General features: G+C 42.3%; 1 protein-coding gene across 11 annotated transcripts in view; it reads left to right on the top strand.

Moving 5' to 3' along the window:
• Positions 1–19,962, top strand: part of LOC143940418 (E1A-binding protein p400-like) — a 303,118-nt gene that overhangs the window by 241,126 nt on the left and 42,030 nt on the right. For all 11 annotated transcript variants that reach the window (XM_077461750.1, XM_077461754.1, XM_077461752.1 and 8 more), the window contains 5 exons: positions 2,965–3,101; positions 14,892–14,948; positions 15,961–16,039; positions 16,644–16,856; positions 17,136–17,181. In XM_077461750.1, the coding sequence (XP_077317876.1) occupies positions 2,965–3,101; positions 14,892–14,948; positions 15,961–16,039; positions 16,644–16,856; positions 17,136–17,181 (532 nt within the window). The remainder of the gene's footprint in view (positions 1–2,964; positions 3,102–14,891; positions 14,949–15,960; positions 16,040–16,643; positions 16,857–17,135; positions 17,182–19,962) is intronic.

The following is a 19,962-nucleotide window of genomic DNA, read 5'->3' as shown; positions in this document are numbered from 1 at the left end:
TCTCAGGGCTTCTATTCCAACCTGTTTATGGTTTCAAAGCCAAATGGAGATGAATGGCCTATTCTATACTTCAAGTGTCTCAACAAGTTCTGGAAAGTACAGAAATTCAGGATGAAGTTCAGCCAGTAGATGATTGCTTTGCTTCATCAGACTTTCTAGTGTCATTGGATATCAAGGATTGCAACCTTCACATCCTAATATTATTTCCAGCCTCAACAATGGTTTCTGGGTTTAAAAGTTGAGGATCCCTACTATCGGTTTGTGACATTTCCTTTTGGCCAGTCTCTGGTCCCAAGAGTGTTTAACAAGATATTGGCTCCAGTCCTGGGGTTATTAAAGACACGGGGTATCCCCATTGTGGGATACCTGGAAGACCTGCTACCCAGGAAGCAATCAGCTTACAAACTCATTTTAAATATCCAGCAGACAGTACAAGTCCTGGAGAAGTTCAGATGGGTGCAGAACATCCAGAGGTTCATCTTGGTTCTGATATAACAACTGCAGTATATAAGTCTAGTCCTCTATAAGGCAAAGGGGAAGCTCCTGCTTCCAAACAAAAAATGCCTGTCTTTTCGAGCCCAGGTGGAAATCTCAAGGGTCAGTGGAATGTTCCTTGATTCAGATTTGTATGCAGATGCTGGGGAAGATGGTAGCTGCCAAAGATGCGGTTCCCTATGCCTAGTTTCACTCCAGAGCTCTGCAGCTCAATGATCTGTCGGTATGGGACAAAGGTCAGGAGTTCTTGGCTCTAACAATGCATTGAATTACCAAGACCAGGTAGGCTCTGCAATGATGGATATTCATGCAGATGCTGGATAATGTAAAATCCTTCCTTCTGAAGGTATTGGAATGTCTGACAGCCTATAGAGTTGCGGAGGTGCTTTGGGGAACAAAAATGTTGAAAACGATTTATAATTTTCCTTTCACTTCACGATTAATTATGTGCCACTTTCTGTTGGCCTATCACATAAAATCCCAATAAAATACATTTAAGGCTCCCTAAATAGATAATACCTTTTGACTGTCTTTAATGATTTATTCTCTTAAGCAGAGTGGTCTTGGTGGGAAACTGGGTAAATACAGTGTTGTATGTACAGTGAGAAAGGAATAGATTTGGCAGACAACTGTACACACCCTAGTTAAATACAGTTTCAAGCATTGCAAACTTCTGTTACTTGGGTTTTTTACACGAAAATAACAGAAAAATAGAACTAAATGCTCATCCAGGTGTTATGGAATATACAAAATCCAGATTCATATCAATCCTAGGTCCTTCTTTACAAGACCCCGATAAGGACAGTGCTTATGGATATGATATGATGTACAGCTTGGGCACTTAGAGCAAGTCCTTTAAAAAAATGATTATGCAGTATTCATTCTGTCATTTGTTTGATGGCTTTTATGTTGTGGAATTCAATTAGGCCAGGTAAAATGGGCAGGTTTTGCTATTAGAAGACATCTAAAAAGACCTGAACAGTGATGGGAAATATTTATTAAAGCATATCCAAACTTGAGAAAATCTTACATATTGCAGCTTACATGTGCTGAATTCGTTTTTTTTTTTCCATCTATTTTTACCCAGTGATCCTGTCGCTAACACACTTCCTGTTCTAGAGTTACAATGCTCACTCACCTTACTATCGCTATGGAGGAGTAGCATTGTCACTCTAACACAGGAAGTGTGTAAGGACTACAGAACATCCCTCCCTACTCTTCTCTAAAACTTGGGGGGTTGTAGTCCAAAAGAGATCACTGAAAACAATGATAACTAGTAAGAGTGCAGCAGAGGCGGAGAACTTAGGAAGTTATTAGCTGACAAGATTTCTGGCATGATCAATAGGTATTTTATGTCAGGGTTTACTTAACCTTAACCTTTTCCTTCTGCAGCTTCTAGATTGGTTGACTCTTTGTCACTTTTATTTCTGTATGTGGATGATGGCACTGTAATTATTTTAATAAAAAAAAAAACAGCTAAGTACCTTATTTCCTAATCGATATACAGCTGTCACATGACTCAGCTCTTTCCCAGCTTGTCTGTAGGGAAACAGTGGCAGGAGGAGCTTCTAGTCCTCTGCTGCTGGCCACATGTTCAAAAGAAAAAAAAACAGCCTTTGGAATATAGAGTAAAATAAATTAATATTCTTATACAGGATTTATATAGCACCAACAGTTTGCGCAGTGCTTTACAACATGAGGGTAGACAGTACAGTTACAATACAATTCAATACAGGAGGAATCAGAAGATATAATTAAAATGTCAATAAACTATAATATCCCACCCCCCCCCCCCCCATTTTGTTTAGATGGTTAATGGGCATGGAGAAGGAGGGAGGGAGTGGGCTGTCATTTACCACTGTGTACACAGCCACATGTGTGACTCTATAGTCACATGACCTGCTCAGATGTGATAGGGAGAAACTGGTCAGGGTAGAAAATACACTGAAAACTGAGCATATGCACTAGCTGCCAACACCTGTTCATATCCCTACTGTAGTTGGGGATTTTGCAGAATGGAGGGGGAGACAGAGCAGCAGGATCAACCACATTTTTTGCAGAATACAGAAAACAAATGCCATAGTGACTGATAGTTATTGATAGTTTTTAAAGATTTGGGTTTAATAACTAAAGATCCTGTGTTCTGTACTCCAAAAAAAATAATTTTACTGGTACGTCAAAAAAAGTTAATGCAATGCAAAAGAAATCCAGAAACTCTTGAAACAAGCAGAGGCCCAATCTCAGCTGTAGTACCAGTAAAGAGAGGGAAAAATGTATCTTCGCAAGGTCAAATAATTGGGGCCTGACAGTAGAGGAAAAGATAATGGCCATTGCAGTTACAAAAAGCAGGTTTTTCCTTTTTTGATTGCAGCATCTCTTTATGGTAATACGATATAACTACTCTGTACATTGCTTATGGTAATTACTTACAGGTTTATAGTGTTTATTAGTATGCTTTATCACCCTTAGACAAAGAACAGTCGACCTCTTCGGACCAGCCAGATCTATGCTCAGGATGAAGGTGTGACACACACTCAGCTGTACACTAGTCGCTTTGAATTGATGAAAATGACTGCAGGAAAGAGGAGTCCACCAATTAAACCACTGTAAGTATTTCTTCCCTAGAGTTTTACAGGTATTAGGCAAAAAGGCACAGATAACATCTATGGTGAGCATTTACTAACAGAACTATCTTTGCTTGTAGTATTTGTTTTCTGTCACCAAAAGTGTTTTTTTGGCCAAGCATGGACAGCGCATTAGAACATTATGGCAACATCAACCTCTTTCCTCTTCCCATGCAACAGGCAGTGGTGCCAGAAATAGAAAAATTCCAGCAGAAAGAAAAAGAAGAGTTTTATTTATTTATTTAGAAGAGATATATAAAGTATCTTTCACTAAAATAAGTTGTGAATGTTAGTATATGCTTTGTTTTAAAGTGTCTGCTTTACAGTGTAAACCCAAAAGAAACACATATATCAGCTTACCATTCCTTATTTGTAGTGGCTTCATTCGTTTTCTTTTTTCAAGCTAAGAACTTTTTAAGCAAGTACATAAAATACTTGTTTATCTTGCCAGAAATGCAGTAACCTATGTACTTCCTGTGAGCTGAAAAGACCTCAAAAGCAATATTTTCTTTTGTAAACTACTAAACCCATCAACTACCATGTAGTGGAGATGAACTAAGGCAGACATGTTTTAAGTCCAGCCTGGGTAGCAACCCTTCATACATACATTGGATAAATTAGTACAGAAATGAAGGGACCAGAAGTGTGTTGTTATCAGGTAAAAATAATAGGATTTTTAAAACAGCTTACCTGTAAAATCCTTTTCTTTGACGTACATCACGTGACACTATCAGACTTCTACGTACCTGACCGGTGAATCCGCTTGGGCAGAGGGTGGTCTCCCTTACATTTCCAACTCGGGGGCCCCTGGTAGAATAAACAGGAGGCTCGGGAGTGCAGAATGGAATGAGAGCCTGATAGTAGTATCCAGCTGCTGGATGGGTAGACAGTCCTACAACAGCTTGTATGAAGGCTGGAACACAGGCAAACAGGTGCTGAGCAGGAGCAGAACAGGGAGGTCAGGGCACAGGCAGGGTTCAGCAACAGGCGGGCAGCAATGTAAGAGGAGCAGGCAGAAGCGGAGTCAAACAGGCCAAGCTCAGGTGCAGGCAGAAGTCAGGGGTTATCCAAGTAGCAGGTCGGGTCGTCAGGAGATCAGGAACACTGGTACAGGTAACAGGAGTAAGGCACAGAGGAGCTGATGATCCGGCAGCACCAAGCAGAGTGCACAGCTAACCTAGATAGGCCGAATGCAGTGCATTCGAGTGCACCAAATGCAGCGCACATGCGCACACCAACACGCACGGGCGTGCGCACACCCCCGAACACCAGCACGCAAAGAACTGTGCACATCAGAGCACACAGAGGAGTGCACACCAGCTTGCACAAAAACACGCGTGCCAGTGCGCACCAGAGTGGCCAGCACAGCGTCCACTAGGGTAAGCTCTCTGACAGACACAGAGCCATAGTAGTTACTATGTGGTTATAGGCCACCTTCAGGTGATGGGCACTGGCTAAGATAAAAAGTGCACTCCCTATATAACCCTTTCCACTACTGGGAGCATCTCAGTTTTGTAGCAAAGCAATACACGTGTATACCAAAGAAGGGAGGGTTCTCTGTGTCCAGTGATGTGCTTCAAAGAAAAGGATTTTACAGGTAAGCTGTTTTAAAAATCCTATTTTCTTATCGTACATCGTGGGACACAGAGCCATAGTAGTTACTATGTGGAATGTCTCATAGCAATGCCAACTGAAGGGAGGCAGACACAACAAAAAGTAGGACAATAAGAGACTAGAGGACTAATACGGCAGCCTGCAGTACCCTGTGCTCAAAGGCGATATCCTCATGACCTTTTACATCTATTTGATAGAATCTGGTAAATGTATAGACTGAAGACCAAGTTGCGGCCTTACAGATTTGGGCCATGGAGGCTTGGTGATGCACTGCCCAGGAAGCACTAACAGCCCTAGAGGAGTGCGTTTTTGATTTGAGAGGGTGGAATCCACCTCTTTAACCATGAGCTTGAACGATTACTTAGAAATCTATTTAGAATAGTAGATTTCGTTGTTGCCTGTCCTCCTTTAGGACTTTCAGGAAACACAAATAAAAACATCAGTTTTCCGAACCTGAGCAATCGCCTTTAAGTAGATATTGACTGCTCTCACCACATCAAAAAAATTGAGTGATTTTTCTTCCAAAGAACAAGGTTCTAAAAAAAGGATAGTAGAACAATATCCTGGTTTAGATAAAAACCTGATACTACCTTTGGTAAAAAGTTAGGATGAGGACACAATACTACCTCATCTTTGTGATCAACAAAAATATGGCTCTTTACAAGAAAGAGCAGCCAGGGACTGACAGTGGGAAATATGGAACACAAGCTATCGGCATATGCGGATGATGTTCTTTTCCATCTTACTTGAGCCTCTTATTTCAGTGCCGAACCTGCTGAAAGAACTTCAAGTGTTTGGAGCCTTATCCAATTTTAAAATGAACTACTCAAAGTCAGAAATTCTACCGATAGTGCTCCCTCAGTCACTTAAAGATAACTTAAAAGCGGCCTTCCCCTTCACTTGGGCTAGGTCTTCTATTAAGTACCTGGGTATTCAATTGACGGACAGCTATGAGACTCTTTACCTCCACAATTATCCATATCCATATCAATTATCCAACTATTAAAGCCGACCTCTCCCTATGGACTAAAACGGCCTTCACTTGGCTTGGCAAGTGAACATTATTAAGACGATTGTACTTCTGCAGTTGTTGCCGATTCCCCTGCCTGGTCCCTTTTTTTTGTCTTTGCTTAACAGCTTGCTCATAGATTTTGTGTGGAGTGCAAAGAGGCCTAGAATAGCTATGAACGTGCTGAAATGAAGAGGACTGGAGGTCTGGGGATTCCAGACATCCGAAGGTATTACAGGGCCATTGTCCTCCAACAGATTCTGAATTGGCGTTTCCACACCTACACTAGGTTATGTGTTCCCCTGAAAAAATGTATGGCTGGTAGGGACCTGGCCTATGCCCCATGGCTCGCGAAGGAGCACAGGGGGCTGTCAGATATGACCTCCCCCCTCACGAGACAGACCCTTAGGGTTTGGGATAGCATTAATGCCTTACACTCCTTAGCGCCCCCTGGATCCCCATTGGCCCTGCTTGGGGTCTTCTGTTGGTTCCTTCCGGGGGAGCAAAGGGCCTTCTTTAAAAGATGAGTAGATGATCCTAACGCTCCATGTGGCAAACTTTTTGGAGGGTGGGAAACTTCCCACACTGGAGTCTCTCAGGACACGCTATGGCAGTTTTCCAATTGACTTCTGGCGACATAAGCAGTTTAGCCATTTTTTTGACACGCTGGAAACACCCATCAGAGTCCCTTCTCAACTTACACCTCTCAAGCTTCTTTTTGCTGCCAGCTACTAAGCCTGTCCGAAGCAGAAACCAAGCCGGTCTACATTAGAGAGTGGGAGCAAGACCTGGGGATGGAGTTCTCTGAGGCGCAGTTGACCCCCCCTGTACTGCCTGACTCCTTCTAGCTCTATCGAGTCTAGAACTCAAGAAACAAATTATACGTTACTGTCGAGGTGGTATAGGGTGCCGGCTGTGCTCTCACGCATCTACCCCACGGTGTCTGATCGCTGCTGGAGAGGTTGCGGCCTCCGGGGCACCCTGCTTCATATATGGTGGGAATGACCAAATATTCAACCTTTTTGGGAGACAATCCAGGCACAAATTAAGGTCATACTAGATATCAATGTCCCACTTTTGCCAATGCATTTTCTCCTCCATGTACCTTTTATACCGATCAGCCATTATAGGAAGTGTGTACTACCGCACCTCCTAAACACAGCCAAATGCCTGCTTCCTATTTAATGGAAGCAGGCTCATGTACCTGGTTCGGAGGATTGGACCAGGAAGGTGCAGGAGATCATGGAGGCAGAGGAATGGGTGGCAACCTGCATTGGCACAAGTGATCGCTTTAAAACCATATGGGCTGCATGGTTGCAAAATACTTCAGACGACAGGTTTATTCCCTTGAGTCTGGATACTGCTCTTCTGGAGTTTGCGGAGCCCTCCCTGCGGGGACTTAGGAACAGGGCAATGCGGGTCCCAGAGGTGCACGCTATAGTAACCCAATAAGGAGAAGCGCCACATAGTGATAGGCGTGCACGCCTGGTGGAGGTGGTCTTGTCTTCCTCTATCCTTCTCCTTCTTCTGACTTTTCTACTCTGGTGTTCCCCATTCTGTTTTTGGTTTAAACTCTAGATCTCTGCATGTTTACTCAGCCTAGGTAGCATACAGGCTGCGGGGTTAGGCTCTAGTTGTAGGCCTGTTATTTATAAACAGAAGTGGTCTCTTCCCCTTCTGGTTGGGGGGAAGGGATTCATAGAGAATCCAGGTCCTGTACCTCCCTGAGCCCGTAGGCCTGATTTCAGCCAGAGGAGGGTTTGATGGAGGCTAACATGGCCCCCCTCCCCATACGAGGTGCAAGGAGGCAGGTACTCCCTGAGAATTTTGACCTTTAACCCCCGGAAATTGTAGCAGATAGAAGTGAAAACTGGGTGGGTGGGGTTTCCCCAGTGGAAGTGTTGATCTACCTAGAAGAAAGTACCTTGTTTCCATGTTATTTGCTCATTGTGATCAATGCTTGACAAATATTTCCCCTGCCTTTTTTGTTGTTTGTTATGTTTGTTATTCTATACAAATAAATACAGATTATATAAAAAAAAGAAAGAGCAGCCAGTACTGATACCCTTCTTGCAGCAGATATGGTTACCAGAAAAAATTGTTTTCTTGTCAATAAAGGACCAAGGGAATATGTTGTATCGGCCCAAAAAAGGCTGTTTTGTAATGTCAACAAAACTAAACTCAAATCCCAAGGGTTCAGGGGTTACTTAACTGGAGATTAAGCTGAGTTATCCCCTGACTAAAGTTATGGACCAAAGAATGCGAAGCAAGTGGTCGTTGAAATAATACCGATAAGGCCAAGACCTGTCCTTAGAAAGCACTCAGGTCCAGCTTTATTTCTCACCCCATCTGCAGAAAAAATCAAGGACTCTACCTCGACTTATTTCCTGGGGTGCAACTCCTGGTTTCATACCAGGAGACATATGTTCCCCAGACTCCATAATATATAACCATGGAGGCTGGCTCTGTATAGGTAGAAAACTACCAAACCTGACAGCCCACGCTTCTTCAGAGTGTGGGCCTCAATAGCCAAACCATTAAATGTATCATTTGCAAAAAATAGGATGGAACTTCGGACCTTGCGAGAGAAGGTCTGGCCGTGAAGGTAGGGTCCATGGATCCACTACTGCCATCTTTATGATCTCTGCATACCAAAATTTCCTGGACCCCACTGGGGGTCACAAGAATCAATGACTTCCCTTCCTGCTTGATCCTGTGAAGAAGTTGTGGATGTAGGCAGAATAGGAGGGAATGAACAAATCAGTGAGAATTCCACAGGTATAGCAAGGCATCCGTTACGCATGCTGGCGGATCCTTTGTTCCTGACACAAAGTTGTCAATCTTTTTAGTTTATCCTGGACGCAAACAGATCTATGTCTGGGATCCCCCATCCTTGACATATTGAAAGGAAGTTATCAGGGTGAAGGAACCATTCTCCCAGGAAAAACTGCTAGCGACTCAAGTAGCCCGCCTGCCAATTTTCTATTCTAATGAAAACTGCCGATAGGCAAAGTACATTATTTTCTTCCCAAGATAGGATAAGATTCTCCTTTCTCTGGTCCGCACAACTTCTTGTGCCCCCTTGGTGCTTAATATAGGCCATTGCTGTGGCATAAACGGATTGACTCCCAGCAGGAGAATACCTTAAACTGGACGTTAAGGCCCTCAGAACCAAGTGTTCTGCCTGAATTTTTAAAATGTTAATGGGCAAGACCATTTCTGATCGAGGCCACTTCTCCTGGACAGCTGCCTCTTTCATGACTGTCACCCAACCTAAACAAAAAAAGGTTGGCATATGTTGATACTATTTCCCAGGTAACTGAAAGAAGGCTTTTCCCCTTCGCAGATTTTTGGATGTTAACCATAAACTGAGGCCCCGGTGCACTCAGCCTACAGCACCTGGTAATTCCAGGTGATCTTTCATCTGGGTACTAACCAGGCCGGACCCTGCTTAGCCTCCAAGATCGGACTAGATCGAGCGCTATCAGGGTGATGTGGCCATTGGCTTTGGAGTCACACATTGGCAATATAGAACTTGAATTCTCTGTTTCAAGCCAATAGGATACTGCTTTGCAGCAGTCTAGAATGAGACTGAACTCAAAGGACGGCCTCGAATGAAGCCACCATCTTTCCCGACAACCTCACGCAAAGTTGAATAGGAGAAAAACATCTTGCTTTGACTACCTAGATCAGTCCTTTATGGCACTGATCTTAGCCTGGGGTACAAATACCCTTTTCTGGGTGTACCTATGATCAGACCCAAGTATTTTCTTAATGTTTTACAGAAGATCCTCCTAAGTTGAGAATCCAACCTAGATATTCCAGGTAGTTGAATGTGGGGACCACACTTTTGGTCTAAGCGGGCTACCGACTGGTCTAAAAGAACAGACCGACTAGGTAACCCATAATTGTTATACCTTGGGCCCTTAATCTGGCTAGAAAAGGAGCCAGAACTTTGTACTTGAGTTGTAGCAGCTAGATGGAAGGCAGAGCTACACACTGAAAATTAAGATTTTCCACTTTGAAAGAAAATATTACTAGTGAGCGTATGGAGATATGCATCTTCATGCAAAAAGGGAGAGATTATATTCAGCAATTGCATTTTAGATTTTTGAGATCTATAATGTCCATTTTGATTTAACCAAATCCCAACCTCTGCTCTTACATGGGAGCCACCATGAACACTTTTTGCCAAAAGATGGTCCAATGCTAGAGAGAGAGATTTATTTTTCTCTGGATCCTTAGGAATGTTTGATCTGAGAAAACGTGGAGACGGAAACTCTGGGAACTCCAGTTTGTACGTTGGAGCTATTGAGGAAGTACCCTATTCGTCTTGACATTCCTTCTGCCAAATCCCTGAGAACTGTATAAAAATTCTCCCTATTTAGCAAGCAGGAGCACCTCCTCATAATGAGGCTACAGTAGCTTGTAGGCTTCCACCCTCAAGACCTCTTTTGTCCCTGGGGTTACCCTTTGAACCTGACGGCGGAGGCCGTCGTGACTGCCTGGAGGCTGATGCCCCTGGCACAGAAGAAGGAGCTTTGAAATAAAAAACACATTTACTCCTTCGCTTAAAAGGCAAAAGGGATATCTTTCTTTTGCTAGTAATTCTTTGGATATATCCAAAAATATCCCCAGATAGCTGTGTTACTGCAAAAGGGAAGACTAGCCAGGAGCTTCTTGCATGATGATTAGAGAAGACGGAATCTGTTTTAGCAACTATTGCAAACATAAAGCTGCCTCCTGGACCAGCTGAGCAGAATAATCTGAAACACAGGTTAAAACACTCAACCTGCCAGAGAAAAAAGTGTTTTTTTTGTTTTTGTTTTTTTTCATAGAAATTCCAACCTTTCATCTATTGGATCCCTAAGTATTTGAGTAATGTCTGCCGGACAAGTCAAACTTACTCACAAAGGATATAGTAGTGTTAATTGCTGATATACCCCGCTTTGTGAATTTTCTCTACCATAAGATAAAGTGTAAAAACTTTTTAGAATGAAAAATAATGTTTATCTGGATGATCTTCCAGATACAAAAAATGGTCCCAACAAAGAATGGACGGGAAAAAGCACGCACAGCTTGAGGAGTCTTTAGCGAACCTAAACACTCAGTTAAGGGTACATAAATGTGGAGTGGATCATTCAGCACAAAATTGTACCATAAATCTTACAGATTGTGAAAGCTGACTCACCCGCAATTGACACCTCAGAAGAGGAGTCCTCAGCCTTACCACAGTCCCCTGAAGGAATCGACTTCTCCTGCCCCTAGTTCCACAGTCTAAGGGTCTTAGGAAAATGGAGAACCTGTCGCATCTTGACCACACTGGGATGTGATTAACCACTCTGGGATGCGATTAAAACCTACCATGGTTGTGAAAAAATAGTAAAATGAACAGGGGCTTCAGTGTTAAAACCAGTTGCAAATACTTCATGGCCCCGATGCTCACTCTGACCAGCCACCCCCTCTCAGGGGAGGATGCCATTTGAAGAATGGGCTTTCCAGAGCTTGAGGGAGACCGTTTTAGCTCCTTTTTTGGGGTTGTTTCAACCCCCCCATCTGAATATAGCCAGATGCACAAAGTAGAAGTACGACCAGAAAATCGCATTCATTGCTTGAGCAATAGTCAGCCATTGCCGCTGCTATTAATGCTCAGCCTGATGCAATAGTAAAAGTGTCAAAAATAATGCCTGTGTCACCAACCTCTCTCATGCCCCTCTACGTTCTTGTGTCCCTCTGCAGCTTGCAGCAATCACTCTAGTACTAAACACTTTTTCCTGCACTGGGCATTGAAGGACGCCAACGCCCCCAGCCTTACACTCCTACGGCCCCCCTCCTGTCATATGGGATCTTACAGGGAGGGGAGAAAATGGCGAGGAGAGCTTGGATGCTGCCGAGTAGTGCGGTGTGATTTGTTTTTTTTTACTGCTTCTTCCTCTTGGAAGAGAGGTAGCAAATAGCACAGGTGAGGGCGTCTGTTGGGGAGGGAACCTCCCCCCAGACTTACTGGAGGTCTGCTGCTGGCTGGAGGAAATGGAAGCTGCTGCTGCCGACACATCGTTAGCTCTCTGAGGAAGTGTGAGAAGGTATGTGCTCTATACAGCCCCTAGTGGTGACACATAAGTATGCAACATTTACTAACTTAAAGGAGACATTCATAAGAAAATTCTAACATTTCTTAGAAAAACTCCACTTACCTTTCCCACCGCAGGGTTTTCTGTGGTAAAACCAACAGACCCAATCTTCACCCTTCATGGTGGGTTCCGTTAAACCTTCAGGAGTTGGGGATCCTCGAGGAAACACACAATCTTGGACCTGTAATAGCATCACCGCCAGTAAAACTTTATGGCCTTACTACCAAAAGTACTGGATCCCAGGGCCCAGCTCTCTAAAAGAGAAGCATTTACAGACAAGACCTTGTTTGATCAGATACGAGGCCCAGGTATCATTCAATTTGGCCTAAAAGATAATTTGAATGGATCCGGCTGCATGGCTAGCCCCAGCAAGGATTGCTCCAGTGGAGCTCAGCACAGCACAGCACATCTTTACTCGTGACCAACACATTAGACACTGGCAAAAAAACTGAGATACTCCCAGTAGGGGGAGGGGTTATATAGGGAGTGCACTTTTTATCTTGGGGCATGCCAGTGTTCATCACTTGAAGGTGGCCTATAACCCACATAGTAATTACTATGGCTCTGTGTCCTGTGATATACGATAAGAAAAAGGGCAGAAAGCCAGAACAAATAAAAACTGGACACATAATTTGTGGATTGATAAACTGGAATATATTAAATATTTTTAGGGTTAGGATGCACTTTAAACCTTTTTGCTGAAACCATCATAAGCCATATGTTGGCAGCAGCAATGGTTTTACACACCCTTCCAGCTGCTAGAGCTTCTGGGAATGCATGCAAACATCACAAGCCAACTTTTGCTGGACTTTGCTGTGATCACTATCATGGGCCCCCATTATGTGCGCTTCTCCATTGCACAACATCCCCCCTCGCCATGTTTCTCAGGCACTGGTATCTCCCCTGCAGGCCCAGGACCCACTTTGTAGATGTCGCCTGGTAGAGGGGAGACAGACCAGCAAATGTCCATTTGTTGATCTTTTTAAGCTAGTAAGAAGAGCCTGGAAATTATATATATCACATTTGGTTTTGGCTGTCACTTTCCCTGGCTGTCCACCTCCTACTCCCCTGTACATGCACATACGCACAGAAGTGCACACTAGGGGCACTATTCACAGTTAACCCTAAACTGATGACCTGTAAGCATTGCCTGTGGACGATTTTTAGTACCAAAGTTTGTCACTGTTTCATGGGAATGCACAATTTTAAGGCTTGAAGTGTTGGGACACCTATTTATTTAGCACAGCCTCAGCTTTTATATTTACCTAGATAAATTGGGGAATATATTGCATTTGTGTGCAATAAAATTAATGTTTGTGAATTTTTTGAAAGAAGAAAGTTTTATTCTAATCAAACTTGCATATGGAAATAGAAAAAGAATACCTCCACACATGTAGCATATTGTCAGCATATCAAACAAGAGACTGCAGCCTAAGATAAAAGGCTTGAGAAGATAACTTACATTTGGTCTCAGCTTTCTACAGAAATCCTGTCATGGGCCATGTGTGTAAAGCATTAGGTTGAGCTTGTAAACAACACCCTTAGGTTAGAAGTAGAAGTAAGGCTGAGCTCCGGCGTGTTCACACAGCCCACATGCAGAGCCTGCCAGGAAGTCGGCACTGCGCTGCGGTAATCACAGGCAATGAGACATTTTCCGATCTCTGCAGCCGCGCATCGGGACAATGTCTCATTGTCTGTGATTAGCGCAGCGCAGTGCCGACTTCTTGGCCTGCTCTGCACGTGGTCTGTACACACACACCAGAGCTCATCAGTTAGAAGAGAGTGAGATCAATAAAGGTGTAGGGAATTAGCAGAACAGAAATAGGAGATCAGAAAAGGGTGAGAGAGGATGGATGGGGGAATTGGGTGTCTGGTGGGCATAGGTCCCTCAACATATAGTGACTAGTCCCCATGGCTATAGAAAGGTGAATTTGAAACAGGGAAAGTCTGAAAGGACTATCCAGACAGACCATGTGGCTAAATATTTAGTATGGTATTGTGCCACTAGTTCTTCTAAAAATTTGCACTTGATAAACCATGGTGCTTATAATATGTGACCTAATAAATTTGAACTGCCACCCCTTTTTTTTCTGCAGGGGCTTTTAAAAAAATATATACTGTTTGAGGGTTTAAAGCGAAATTAAGCCCAAAAGTAGAAGCTCCACTTATTTGCTTCCTCCACCCCCCTCCAGTGCCACATTTGGCACCTTTCATGGGGGTGTGGGAAAAGGGTACCTGTTTTTTCTTACCACGAATGGCGGCAGCAGCACCTGAGAGCCGACATTGGGGTGCCGACATTGCAGGATCGCTGGGCAGGTAAGTGTCCTAATATTAAAGGTAAGCAGCTGCAGTATTTGTAGCTACTGACTTTAATTTTTTTCGTGAGGGGGGGCAGAATTCCGCTTTAACTGGTCCTCAGTTCTAAAATAATTATTTTTAACGTGTGCTTTCTGCCACCTCCAGTTCTCTTTGACCCCCCCAGTGCTCTCCAGCCCCCCCATGCTCTCCGACCCCTCTGTGCTATCTGCCCTCCCCCTGTGTTCTCTGCCCCTTCCCAGTGATCTCCATCCCCCCCGTGCTTTTCAGCCCCCCCCCCTGTGTTTTCTGCCCTCCCAAAGCTTTCTGGCCCCCCTGGGCTCATCCACACAACCCCCCATGCCCATGCTCTCCCACCCCCCTGTGCTCTCTGCCCCCACCCACGCTCTTTCCCAGCCCTACTTACCTCGCGCAGTTCTGCCATCTCCCCTCCTCTACTCTCCTGCCGGCTGCTGCAGAAGGGGGAAGGGGCCGGTAAATATGTCATGGGCTGCTCAGGCTAAAAAGCCCAGGCCTATGTTTTGTCCCAGTCCTGGCCTGGTTGTACTGTGATCGAGATAGAAAAAACATAAATTTCTCCTTTAAAATACCTATAGATATAACTTGTGACACTTGTACTCTGCACAAGATGAAAATAATGTAAAGAACATACTTTTATTTTAACATGCTTCCTTTTTTTTCGTTTAACTTTAACCACTTCAGATTGGGAATGAATCCATTTCAGAAGAACCCAAAACATGCTTCCGTTCTAACGGAAAGGTAATTCGAACAACAAAGCTCATAATTGCCACTTGCTGTTTATTTGCTGTAAATCTTTATTTGTGCATGTTTAAACATTCATTTTCTGTTAAATTTTTCAAGTATAGTGTATAATTTAAATGTTACGTAACGAAAACCTTAACATACCGTACATACAAAAAAAACCATAACCAAATATGAATATTTACCACTATATGTAGAAAAGGCTTTAAATATGTTAAATAAAATTGGAACAAAAAAATGAAAATACAGAAGATGGCCCAGGCCTCATCCCTAGTTTTGTTTATTAGGTGTTTGAGAGTTGCTCTGCAGGCCCTTAAGAAGTACATGTGTGGCCATATGGCTTACAGGCGGTTCCCAGGTTACAAACAAGATCGGGTCTGTTCTTAAGTTGAATCAGTTTGTAAGTTGAAACAGGTACATTTTTTTAAGTGTAGCTCCAGCCAAAAAACGATTTTTAAGCTTTTTGGATAGCATATGGAAGGGTTAACACCCCTGTAATGTTTGTTTTGCTGTCTGTTCCCCTGTTCAGAAGATTTCACCTCCCAATGACAATTGGATTTTGAAAATGTTGGGTTGATGTGGAAACAAGCCTTGGTGATAAAGCATCAGTGGAGGTACCTTTTTCCCGTACTATTACAGGAGTGAATTTCCCTTCCTAGGGGTAGATTTCCTCTCACTTCCTGTTGTCTCCCTCCATTTGTAAATAGGAGTAGTTTGTAAGTTAGGTGTTTGTAACTAGGGGACCGCCTGTATTAGATTTAATGCAATATATAAAATATTTTCTGACAGTTTTTATAGAAGTTTTTGTCATGTTTTTCATTTTGTACATAGTTACATTGTTGAAAGGTTGAATAAATTCACTAGTCCATCCAGTTCAGCCTGTGTGTTTGTGTGCGTGTATGTCACTATCATTTTTGATATCTCTGTACATTATGTTTGCTAAGAAACACATCTAAAATGTTTTAGAATTCATCTACATATTATGTACATAAATTGTTTCTATTTTCAGTGGAATCAGTTATGATAAACCTCTGCCACCTATCCAAGTGGCTTCCCTCCGAGCTGAGCGTATTGCCAAAGAAAAGAAGGTATACTGCATGCAAAAACATCTTTACACACATTAAAGCTGTGCAAGGGGAATTTTGCCTGTTTTGCAGTTCATAACCACACAATGTATTGAGCATTTTCTAGTTGCTATATTTGTTTTTTTATATGTTATATGGTTAATTTGAAGAATGTTACCTCTACTTTGTATTGTACATTGTATTATACATTACATGCTCTCTTGTTATGGACACATCAAAAGTTCATTCATTACAAAATGTATATTTGGATTAGGAGTGTACGTTGATTCAGGCACCCATTGGCTTTTAAAAACTATTGGTAACACCAGAGTCTAAATCTCTGTGATGTTGATACCGGAAATGAGAAAATCAGGAGATTGATTCAGCCCCACTGATGTCTGCCGAAAAGTGATATACCACTTATGGATGAACTGTTCCTCTAAATCAGTGATGGCGAACCTTGGCACCCCAGATGTTTTGGAACTACATTCCCCATGCTGCTCATGCACTCTGCAGTGCAGTTGAGCATCATGGGAGTGCCAAGGTTCGCCATCACTGCTCTAAATGACAGTGTATTGGATTGAATCCTAATGCATGCAAAAGCACAATGATAACATTTCTATTTTAGGCATTAGTTGAGCAACACCACAGGGCACAGCAGCAAGCTGGTCCACAGGCTCCACAACAGCCACTCCAGAATGGTCAACAACCATCAGCTCCAGCTGTTCAGCCTGCCCAAGCACAGCCTCAGCAACAGGTGGTCCAAACACAAGTTGTCCAGCAGCCACAGGCGGTAGTTGCAAGTCCAGTTGGCACCAGTGTACCAACCACTGCAGTTCTGGTAAGTCCCACCTCACTGTTTTATGTTCAGATTGCATTACTGCCATCCATTACAAGTATCAGGTCATAATAGAGATGCAGTGGCTTGAATAAATAGTGGCCAAGAGGGATGTGTATTTGTGTTCAAAGTAACTTGTCACTTCACTTTTTAGTGTGAATTGTTTGGTGGTATAAGGTTGTCCCCTTAAAGGTTTGTAAATGTTTATACAATATATTAGAGTTAGTATATATGTTTCAACACGCAAAAGATTATTCAGTAATTATTATTTGTGTTTTTTAGGCTGGAACCATCAAAACCGCAGTAACCGGAGCAAGCATACAAGCTGGTAAGGGAGAGTGGAGCAATATATTCATTATTGTGCTAAAAGCACTTAGAAAAGGTGCAGGATAGAAAAATGTTTATTCTGGTACAATAAGCTCAGCACACTGGAAAAATCCGTGGTGGGCACAGAATGTGTAGGTATCTCCTAAAGTATAATTAACCCCTTCATGCCTAAGGGTAAAACAAATTTAAATTCCTAAGCACAATTTTTGAGATGTGTTAGTAAAACTGTACATATCATCACAACTACTTTGTGCATCCAGGTGGATTATACCGTTTTTTTTAGGACAAATTGGGCTTTCTTTTGGTGATGGATATCTCCTGATTTATTTATTTATTTATTTATTTTAATTATCAAAGGAAAACTGCCCCAAAATAGTAAAAGAAAACATATTATTTTATTTTATTTAGCTGTACATTTCTTGCTACTACAATAACCTTCCACCAAAGAACAATCCAAATTAAATTCTCCTGCTTCTGGCGATCAAAGCCATACCACATATGCGTATGTTAGTTGTTTGTACCACTCATACAGCCAAAAACAATAATGCCCATTTTGCTTTTTTTATTCTACCTAAAGAACGCACTGACACTAAGGGCTCATTTACACTTGCTTCAGCTTCAATACACATTAAAGCTCCTACCGCTTCATAATGCTGTTACAATGTGTTTTTGATGAAGCTTTAGTGATGCTTTGTTGAGGCTTCAGTGATGCTCTTTTGAAGCTTGGCAGGTGCACTGTGTGTGTGTGGATATCTCATACCTGCAATTTCTCCAAAACAAAGCAAAGCTAAAGCTGATTTAAAGACTTTCAAAAGATTTAGGTGCTTTAGGCAAGCTTTGCCATAGACTTCTATGGGGGACTTGAAGACACTTTGAATCACCACCGAATCTACATATAATTTTTGAAGCGAAGCCAAATCAAAGAAAACGCACAGTGTAAACAGGACTGTAGGTTAACCATTTTATTTAGTGACAGGAGCTTTGCCTGGCATTCAGAGAGCTTTAACAAAAGCGTGTCCAAGGCCATGTTTCAAAACATGGCTTTGGACACGGTTTGTTAAAGATGTCTGAACGCCAGTCAAAGCTCCTGTCACTAAATAAATTGGTTAGCTTACAGTCCTGTTTACACCGTGCTTTTGCTAGGTGCTTCGGTGGGGCTTCAATGCCCTTTGGTGGGGCTTCAGTGAGGTTTTGTAGGGCTTTGATGAGGCTTCAATGAGGCTTTGGTAGGGCTTCAGTGGGGCTTCAAGCGAGCTTTGCCATAGACTTTTATGGAGGCTTTGAAGATGCTTTGAAGCCCCACTAAAGTGACATGGGGTATAAATGAAGCAAAGCAAAAGCAAGGTGTAAACAGGACTGTAAGCTAACCATTTTATTTAGTGACTAGAGCTTTGACTAGCATTTAGAGAGCTTTATCAAAGCCTGTCCGAAGCCATGTTTTGAAGCAAGTGTAAACTAGCCGATAATGTATGTTGCAAGTGTAAATGAGCCCTTACTGACACTGATATTAAAAAAATAAAAAAACACACTAACCCTGACACTGACCTAGATCAAGCCTTGATCTAGGTTTTTTTTTATTTTATTTGTTTTCTTCTTTTTTTTTTTTCACACACTTTTTTTTTCTCTGCAAAGAGAGAGCGAGATACTAAGTATCTTTCTCCTCCATTCACAGAGAAACAAAACAAGGGGGTGGGCTTCACAGTAACTGATCACTGTGATAGCCAATCTGAGGCTATCGCAGCGATCAGTTGACCCTGAATCTGTTGAGGAAACTAGAGTGGCATGGAATTGGAATAAAATATCTAGATTGATTTAATTTTTAGGGTTTTTTTTTATTATCAGCAAAGCCTGTTCTTTCTTTTTTTTATATATTCTTTTTATAAAAATTTTAAACATATTACAAATAGGCCACTTACAAAGTGACAACATAAAAAAGAGAAAGGAAAAAAGAAAGAAAAACAATAACCACATACATACAGTGCTTTGAAAGTATTCATACCCCTTGACATTTTCCAAATTTTTGCCATGTTACAACCAAAAATGTAAATGTATTTTATTGGGATTTTATGTTATAGAACAACACTAAGTGGCACATAATTGTGAAGTGCAAGGAAAATTATAAATGGTAAATATCTGAAAAGTCTGGCGTGCATTTGTATTCAGCCCCCTTTACTCTGATACCCCTAACTAAAATCTAGTGGAACCAACTGCCTCCAGAAGTCACTTAATTAGTAGAGTCCATCTGTGTGTAATTTAATCTCTGTATAAATACAGCTGTTTTGTGATGCCCTCAGAGGTTTGTTAGAGAACCTTAGTGAACAAACAGCATCACAGAGGTCAAAGAAAACACCAAACAGGTCAGGGATAAAGTTGTGGAGAAGTTTAAAACAGGGTTGAGTTTTAAAAAAATATCCCACACGTTGAACATCTCATAGAGCACTGTTCAATCCCTCACCTGAAAATGGAAAATATATTAAACAACTGAAAATCTACCAAGTCATGGCCGTCCACCTAAACTGACAGGTCAGGCAAGAAGAGCATTAATCTGAGAAGCAGCCAAGAGGCCCATGGTAACTCTGGAGGAGCTGCAGAGAGTCACAGCTCAGGTGGGAGAATCTGTCCACAGGACAACTATTAGTCGTGTACTCCACAAATCTGGCCTTTATGGAAGAGTGGCAAGAAGAAAGCCATTGTTGAAAGAAAGCCATAAAAAGTCCCGCTTGCAGTTTGCAAGAAGCCACATGGGGGACACAGAAAACATGTGGAAAAAGGTGCTCTGGCC

The sequence above is a fragment of the Lithobates pipiens genome, unplaced genomic scaffold (assembly GCF_037356315.1).
Source record: "Lithobates pipiens isolate NorthernLeopardFrog02 unplaced genomic scaffold, aLitPip1_a1.2 Scaffold_3, whole genome shotgun sequence".
Taxonomy (NCBI): Eukaryota; Metazoa; Chordata; class Amphibia; order Anura; family Ranidae; genus Lithobates; species Lithobates pipiens.
Note: the sequence above shows the minus strand (reverse complement) of the source record. Positions and strands in the feature narration are given on the sequence as shown.